Here is an 8,979-nt window from a genome sequence, read left to right on the forward strand (position 1 = left end):
GGGGATAGCGCTGGAAGGGGAGTGGTTCATGATTGGGGCGCGCGCTGCGCCGGGGTGAGGCACCAGCCTAGACGCCCCCTTAACTCAAGATTGCCCCCCTTTGTGTGCCCCCTGTAGCAGGCTGCCGCGATGCCCCTCAACGTCAGCTTCGCCAACAGGAACTATGACCTCGACTACGACTCGATGCAGCCCTATTTCTTCTGCGACGAGGAAGAGAACTTCTACCACCAGCAGCAGCAGAGCGAGCTGCAGCCGCCGGCGCCCAGCGAGGATATCTGGAAGAAATTCGAGCTGCTGCCCACCCCGCCCCTGTCGCCCAGCCGCCGCTCCGGACTCTGCTCGCCCTCCTACGTCGCCTTCGCGTCCTTCTCCCCCCGGGAGGTGGACGATGGCGGCGGCGGCAGCTTTTCCACCGCCGACCAGTTGGAGATGGTGACCGAGCTGCTGGGAGGCGACATGGTGAACCAGAGCTTCATCTGCGACCCGGACGACGAGACCTTCATCAAAAACATCATCATCCAGGACTGTATGTGGAGCGGCTTCTCGGCCGCCGCCAAGCTGGTCTCGGAGAAGCTGGCCTCCTACCAGGCTGCGCGCAAAGACGGCGGCAGCCGGAGCCCCGCCCGAGGGCAGGGCGCCTGCTCCACCTCCAGCCTGTACCTGCAGGACCTGAGCGCCGCCGCCTCCGAGTGCATCGACCCCTCCGTGGTCTTCCCCTACCCGCTCAACGACAGCAGCTCGCCCAAGCCCTGCGCCTCCCCCGACTCCCCCGCCTTCTCCCCGTCCTCGGACTCTCTGCTCTCCTCCACCGACTCCTCCCCACGGGCCAGCCCCGAGCCCCTGGCACTCCACGAGGAGACACCACCCACCACCAGCAGCGACTCTGGTAAGTGGGAGCCCGGCCTGCCTGACAAAGGGGGGGGGGGCGTCTGGCTATCTTTCTCCTTCTCGTTGGAGGCTCGGGCAGCTGGCCGCTTCAGCTGACGCCGTCCCTTCTCTTTTCTTCTATTCGGGAAAGAAATGGCAGGTCTGGAAGCATCTGGGAGCTCCATCATCTCCAAACACTGGGCTTTCCTGTTCCCTCCCATCCCTTCCCCTAAGACCGCCCTAGTGGCCAGCCCCCTCCTTTCCCTCCCACCCCTCAGGAATTTCATTGGGATTTTAAATCTTCCTGGTTTATCTTGCAACTCAATCCACTCCCTCTTACCTTTCTTAAGCATTTTAATTGCCCTAGGGGGAAGGGGGAAGTGTGAATGAGATTAAGAGGATTGATGTCTTTGAGAGGGAAAGAATTGCCTCCCTCTTCCTTTCTGAGAAGTGTTGGAATTTAATGGACTGCAGATCTAGGAAGAGGGGCTGTGGGCCGGGCAGGCAGGGGTCCCCCTCCCACCTGGGGCTGCGGAGCAGTGAAAGTGCCTCAGGGTGAATGAGCTGAGAATTTGGGATCTTTTCGGCCTCTTTTTTGAACATTTAAAAGCAGCTCCTTTCCCCAAATTGAACTTTCTTCCTTCCCCCATCCCCTAGGGCTTTTGGCAAAGCTGCAAGATTTTTTTTTCTTCTTTTCGCACTTCCAGTAAAATAGGGAGTTGCTAAATTCATAGCAAGCGATTTGCAGCTCTCCTTTGCACCATGGGTTCTTGGTAAAGTCCCTTAAAAATCGGAGGTGCTTGGGAATGTGCTTTGCTCTGGGTGTGTCCAAAGCCTCATTAAGTCTTAGGTAAGAATTGGCACCCACGTGGGATCCTGGTAAATGGTGATTTTCTTACCTGTGCCACAAACCCAGCTGTCATTCTGCCTTGCTGGGAGGAAGAGCAGGGATGATTGGCTAGTTTGTTCTCCGGGGATAACTCTGGTCCTTATATTTCCATCGCGTTCATTGAACGGAGCCATTGGTTAAGGAAGGCAGTGTTGTCGCTAACCTGGTGATTGCTATTTCCTTTCTGACAGAGGAAGAACAAGAGGATGAGGAAGAAATTGATGTTGTTTCTGTGGAGAAGAGGCAGCCCTCCGCCAAAAGGTCAGAATCCGGTTCCCCCTCTTCGGGAAGTCACAGCAAACCGCCTCACAGCCCGCTGGTCCTTAAGAGATGCCACGTGTCCACGCATCAGCACAATTACGCGGCGCCCCCCGTCACCAGGAAGGACTATCCCCCCGCCAAGAGGGCTAAGTTGGACAGTGGCCGCGTCCTGAAACAGATCAGCAACAACCGCAGATGTGCCAGCCCCAGGTCCTCGGACACGGAGGAGAACGACAAGAGGCGGACACACAACGTCCTGGAGCGCCAGCGCAGGAATGAGCTGAAACGCAGCTTCTTTGCCCTGCGCGACCAGATCCCCGAGTTGGAAAACAACGAAAAGGCCCCCAAGGTCGTTATCCTTAAGAAAGCCACCGCCTACATCCTGGCCATCCAAGGGGAGGAGCACAAGCTCCTTTCGGAAAAGGACTTCTTGCGGAAACGACGGGAACAGTTGAAACACAAACTCGAACAGCTACGGAACTCTTGTGCATAAAACTCGACCTAGGGGCGGGAGGAACTGGACTCCCTCGTGGCTTCTCCCCTGTGACTGAGGGAAAGTGCGGGAGAAGGTTCCTGCTGGCCTCGCCGCAGAGTTCAGTAGACACGAACTTGTTGCAACTGCATGGTCAAGTGCAAACCGCACAACCGTGGCTGGGTCTTCAGACCGACAGATTCAGCCATCATGTAAACTGCCTCAAATGAACTTTGGGCATAAAATAACGTTTTTTATGCTTGCCTTTTTTGTTTCCTTTAACAAATTTGTATTTAAAATAATTTTTTTTTAATCTCAATTGGGTTTACCCAATTTTGCTGTGTAAATACAAGCAGTGAATGTAAATAGCTTTAATAAGAAGTTTATAGCAATTATACAAAATCTGTTATAAATACATAATTTTTTTTATTTAAATACATGTTTCTTTTTAAAGTTGATTTTTTTTTTATTGTTTTTAGAAAAAATAAAACGCCTGGCAAATATAATTGAGCCAGATCTTAAAGTTTGTGAGTGTTTTGTTTCTTCCTTCTCTTGTTCATCAATGACCACTGAACAGAGTTTGGCCCTTCAGGGAGAGAGCTTACAAAGATGGGAAAAGACATTATTCAGGAAAGGACAAGGGCTTTGTTAAATGGGTCTGGGGCCTTAAGGCAGTGGTTCTCAACCTTCCTAATGCCGCAACCCTTTAATACAGTTCCTCATGTTGTGGTGACCCCCAATTTCATTGTTACAAATTGAACATAATGAAAGCATAGTGATTAATCACAAAAACAATATCCTATCTAATAATAGACAAACATGGTAATTGACCATACCTTCGCTATGCCTCCCATTGGCTAATCAGTGAGATATGCAAATTAACTGCCAACAAAGATGGCGGTTAATTTGCATACATAGGCACAAAGCAAGGAAGCGAAGACTGAAGATAGCTCCGGCCAGAGCAGCGAAGGCTTGAAGGCTTGAAGGTGGCTCTGGCTGGGGCAAAGGCCTGGGTCCCGGTGCCGGAGGAAAACCGGTGCTGGCAGCCAGGGGGAGGGAAGGCCTATTGCACGAATCTTTTCATGCAACAGGCCTCAAGTGTAATTATATATGTGTTTTCCGATGGTCTTAGGTGACCCCTGTGAAAGGGTCGTTTGACCCCCAAAGGGGTCTCGACCCACAGGTTGAGAACCGCTGCCTTAAGGTCTTTAACTTATCAGGGTTATGAGATGCTTCCTGAGATGGGTGATAAGGGCCAGAGTTGAAACTTGAAAGAATGAAAGGGCAGTAAGCTGGTGAGCCAGTGATCAGGTTAGGGGCCAAGGGGTGCTAGAGAGATGAAAGATAACAGTAAGTAGACAAGGGGTGAGGTAAGGACTGGGGGTTGGGAGGAAGATCAGGAAGAAACCCTATTAACTCTGATTAACCCATGCCATTCCCCTGTTCCATTCAAACCCAGTGGAAGGGGGAAGAGGATAGAAACCAAATTTTGCTGCTTGCCTACTACGACCAGGTGCCAGGCCCTCTGCATGGGTTATCTCAAGCCCCAGAGGAGCTCTGGGAGGCATGTTCTTAACCTTCATTTTACAAGCATGGAAATAACAGAAGCTCAGGGAGGCTAAGTAACTTCTCTGTGGCCACACAGGCAAAAAAAAAGGCAGCATCCCAGTCCCTTTCAACACTTCACTGGCGCCTTAGCTCATCCTAAAGTGCTGAGATCAAAAATGCTTGTAGCCCTGGCCGGTTTGGCTCAGTCCTCAGGATCGACCTGCGGACTGAAGGGTTCCAGGTTCAATTCCGGTCAAGAGCACATGCCCGGTTGTGGGCTCAATCCCCAGAGGGGGGCATGCAGGAGGCAGCCCATCAATGATTCTCTCTCATCATTGATGTTTCTATTTCCCTTTCGCTTTCTCTCTCAAATCAATAAAAATAAATAAATAAATCCTTCTAAAAAAAAATGCTTGTGGTTGGCAGCCAGGTGGACTGTTTAGTAATAACGAAACTTTACTACTTGTGTGCCAGGCATTCTACTAAGCATTTTCCTCATACAACTCCACAGCAACCCTGTGAAGGAGGTACTGCTGATTTCTCTATGAGAAGGGGAAAGTGAGGCACGGGAAGACCACCCCCCCGCCCCCATCTGTGTTGCAAAGTTCCACCAATAATGAAGAGTAGAGCTGCCAGGATTCAAACCCAGACGGTCCACTCAAACTCTCCAAGAGGCCAGAAGGAATACATGGGCCACACGTGAGAACAGGAGTCACCAATCGAATGGATTCTGTCTTCAATTTCAACATGCAGACCCTGTCAGACATCAGTTTTCCATTTTTGTTTGTTTGTTTTATCTTGCTGTCCCTTGTTGAATTTTCCCTTCAGCATGGAGAAGTCCAGAACTCACAGTCCCTCCTAACGTAGGCATTTGTTAAGTGAGATTCACCAGTTGCCTCGGGGAAGCTGCCAGTGTAGCATTGCTACTGTTCAGGTCATAAAATAAAATATAATTACTCTTTGTCGTGTGAGTCATTATTTTGGAAACGATAGACTCCCAACCTCTTTCACACATGGATAATCATGACACATGCTCATCACTGGAACATGAAAAGACACTTCTGACTGTAGATATTATTAATTATAAGCCTTTGAATACCCACAGCCCAAACCAGAAACTTGAATGTTGGCCACATACCAGTAGGTAAATGGGAGCTACTATCGCCGTTCTAATTATCTCATTGTCTTGGCCTCAGAGGAATCTTCAGATTCCTGTCCTCTTTGGGATTTTAATCCACCACCACCCATTAATCAATAGCTAATTACCGTCTTTGGCTCTGACCCCTACAATAATTTAATCCAGCCCTTAATGTCTTTTTCTTGATCTTTTATTTCAGGTTCTCACTGCTGCAAGCTGTCACACCCTGTGTCCTCAATTCAAAGGGAGATAGAATCCACAGAAGCTGAGTAGTTCGAAGGTCACAATACGGTGGGGGGCGACCTTACATGGTTCACTCTGCCCCTTTGTGGCTGGACAGCGGCCCTGGAGTGACTCACTTGGGCACCCAGGTGAGTTGAGGGAGAAGGTGTGAGTATGAATCACTAAATCCAGGGAAGCCCAGGGACCAGCAGAGATTGCTCCTCAGTAGGAAAACACTCTCCCTTCTAAAGGGCCTGGAAACCAGTTCAGGGATGCAGAGCTTGCTGCGGGGGCAGGAGGGGAGCTATGGCTCACATCCTAGGGTTAGGAAGTCGGAACGGTCCTTATGGCTGATCTTGACCCTGACACAAACTGGCTTATCTAGAGAGTTCCCAAGAGCCTATGCCATTGTGGGATCTATTTTATAGATTAAACAAATGATCAAGAATTGGTGATGGAAGGGAGGAGCTTGCAATGTGGTTGGAATACACCAGAAGGAATAAGCTAATGCTGACTATGGCTTTTACCCAGGACACTGTGCAGCAATTAATGGCCATCCCATGGGATTCCCAGCGTGGTTTTGTTTAGGGATGAAATGTGTAAAGAGGAAGGAAGTGGGTTTTTTGTTGTTGTTGTTGTTGTTAATCCTCACCCAAGGATATTTTCCCATTGATTTTTAGAGAGTGGAAGGGAGAAGTAGAGAGGGAGAGGGAGAGGGAGAGGGAGAGAAACATGGATGTGAGAGAGAGACACATCAGTTGGTTGCTTCCCTTCACTCACCTTGACCAGGGCCAAGGATCGAGTCTGCAACCCAGGTACATGCCCTTGACAGAAATCAAACCCAGGACTCTTCAGTCCGCAGGCCAATGCTCTATCTACTGAGCCAAACCAGTTAGAACAGAAGTGTTATTTTATGCTTCCATTTGGAAGCAATGAAGGAGATCCAGATTAAAAAAAATAATCAAATTTTTAAATGAACAAAGTTTCCACAATTCGGGTCTAATGCTTTGGCCTCACAGCTGGGATATGTAAGTAGAGTTACACATCACTGCTGGTCTTTAAGACAAATTGGCACAGAGCTTGGGAAAGAGGACAAAAAAACGTTGTGTTTGGGGGTTTTCTGTGGTTTGTTTGCAATAGCCGATGAGTGGCTCAGTCCAGGATAATTTTTTAGTGTACCCACTAAGGACTCTCGAAGCATTTCTTCCCAACAATAAATAACCCTCAGGCTAGAAAATGCTGACGGGTGTCCCCCAACGCTATCTACAAACGCACGGGTAGCTTTACAAAAGGCTCCCCCTTTAAGGTTATGGACCATGACAGGCCTATTTCAAAGGAAAAGGGTAGACACAGGCTCACAGAAGGAGAACAGGGAGCCATTGAAAAAAATAAAACTAAAAAGACTACCACCCACCACGAAAGCTGAGGCAGGAATCTTTCTCTATTCTAGACCCTTCGGGGGGAGAATTCAAGCTAGTTCCAAATTTAGAGGCAATATCCAAGAATGTTTTGCTTTCCCAAACTGATTTGAGGTGACTCTAAATGGCTCTGCGTTGATTTCACATTTTGTTTTTAATTGTATTTCTTTCAATATTAGCCTACACTAATCTCTTTAGGAAGACACTGTTGAAGGGAATGAGTGCTAATAGGATGTAGATCTTCTAAGGTTAGAAGGAATGTTCTTTGTCTCTAAACAATGCCTGAGAGCTCAGCCACCATCCCCAACACTTTCTACCCATTGTCACCCCCTCAGCCCCTCCAGGGATGAAACACTGGTGCGGTCAGGGGTCTCCAGGGGTGGGGAAGGGGAGAGCTGGGGGCGAGACAATTAGCCTTTATTACAGCCCAGCAGGAGAGTAATTGTTGAATACAGCAGTACTGAAGTTTAGACAAGTTCAATAGCTCCCCTAAAGTCACACAGGGACCCACAATCAAAGCAACAATGATAGTAGTTAATATTTACCATGTGCTAAACACTTTACATGCATTGTCTTATTTCATTCCCAAAGCAACTCTTAGGAGGTAAATGCTATTTCTAATCCCACGGTACACAGAACGAGATTGAAATTTGGAGAGATTAAGTAATCCGCCTGCCTTCACAGAGCTGGCAACATGGTGAGGAATGATTACGTGTTCATTCATAAATAGTTATGGAACACCTACTGTGTGCCCACACTGTGCTGGGTGTGGGGAGAAATTGTTATGATCAAGGTTGTAGATAAGGTCCTAGCCTGTGGACTGTGGGAGAACAGAGAAGGCCAGTGCTTAAACTCTGTTATTTTACAAATACTTCGAATGTTTCCTATGTGGCAGGAGAGTTGCAGCTCTGAGAACTGCTGAAGACCTCCTCCAACCTCCCCCCGCCACCCTCACCACCCCAAAAATGAATCAAGGTCAGAGCTCAGGAAATGCTGGTAGAGGAACAAAGGAAAAGTCCTCATCAGAGGGATGGAGGGAAGCTAGGAGAACGTGGTGACCCAAGGGAGGAAGCCCTTCTATCAGAAGTGCTCCAGGAAGTGTGGAGAGAGATGCACTGGACGAAGTGACAGAGCAGCATCCTCTTGGCCACGCCTCCTCCCCAGTGAGATGGCAACCCCCTAGGCCAGGACGCCCCCTCTCCTTCGTTCCCTTCGTTCAGCCCATCACTGGAAACGCTGCCTGAGCCATCGCCCAGCACACTGCCTTCCTGCAATACCTTCACTAGGAGTTCCCACAGGGCGATGCCAGGACCGTCCGCATCGACATCACCTGTGAATTTGTCACAGCTACAAACACATGCAGCCATCTGCGGTTTGGATTTCCCTGGTTTCCAAAATATTAAGTGAAAAATTCCAGAAATAAACAATTCCTAAGGTTTAAGTGTGCACCATTCCCACTGGTGTGATAAACTCTCCCGCTGTCCCTCAGGGGAGATGACTCACCCCCTTTTCCAGTATAGCCACACCTATTAGTCACTGAAGAGCAGGCTGCGTTATCAGATGGCCTGTCATTGTGTGAATGCCTGCGTTCATGTCACCCTTTCTCACTTCATCATGCAAGAGCAGTGATGCGGGGAATGCAGCTCCACCAAAGAGAAGCCGGTAAGTGCTTCCTTTCAGTGGAAAGGTGAAAGTTCGGTACCACCCGTGGTTTCAGACTTCCAGGGGAGCTCTTAGAACATATCCTCTGCAGGTGAGGGGACTCCTATGGCCCCCTCTGGATTAGAATTTCAGGCGGCGGGCCCCAGGAATCGGTTTTAGCCCTCCAGACTCTAGAGCTTGAAAAGTTCCGAAACCACTGCTTTCTGAATCATAAAGGTCAGAGTGCCCTCGCCTGCTTAAAGCCTTGCATCAGGTTGCTGTGCCCTGCAGATGAAGTCCAAGGCCATTTTATTCATTCATTCACTCATTCATTCATTCATTCATTCATCCTTACCCTAGGATATTCTTCTCCATTGATTTTCAGAGAGAGTGGAAGAGAGAGGGAGAGACACACAGAGAGAAATATTGATGTGAGAGAGAAAGACACATCGATTGGTTGCCTCCTGCAGGTACCCTAGACTGGAATCAAACCCGAAACCCTTCAGTCCACGGGCCGATGCTC

The 8,979-nt window shown here is 49.0% G+C and overlaps 1 protein-coding gene across 1 annotated transcript in view; it reads left to right on the plus strand.

The window, feature by feature from the left end:
• MYC (v-myc avian myelocytomatosis viral oncogene homolog) overlaps positions 1 to 3,015 on the plus strand; it is a 4,720-nt gene extending 1,705 nt beyond the window's left edge. Inside the window, exons 2-3 of the mRNA XM_006761209.2 lie at positions 118 to 886; positions 1,948 to 3,015. Of these exons, the coding sequence (XP_006761272.1) occupies positions 130 to 886; positions 1,948 to 2,510 (1,320 nt within the window). The 5' untranslated portion in view covers positions 118 to 129 and the 3' untranslated portion in view covers positions 2,511 to 3,015. The remainder of the gene's footprint in view (positions 1 to 117; positions 887 to 1,947) is intronic.
• Positions 3,016 to 8,979: the final 5,964 nt, after the last annotated feature.

Source organism: Myotis davidii, unplaced genomic scaffold (assembly GCF_000327345.1).
Source record: "Myotis davidii unplaced genomic scaffold, ASM32734v1 scaffold317, whole genome shotgun sequence".
Classification (NCBI taxonomy): Eukaryota; Metazoa; Chordata; class Mammalia; order Chiroptera; family Vespertilionidae; genus Myotis; species Myotis davidii.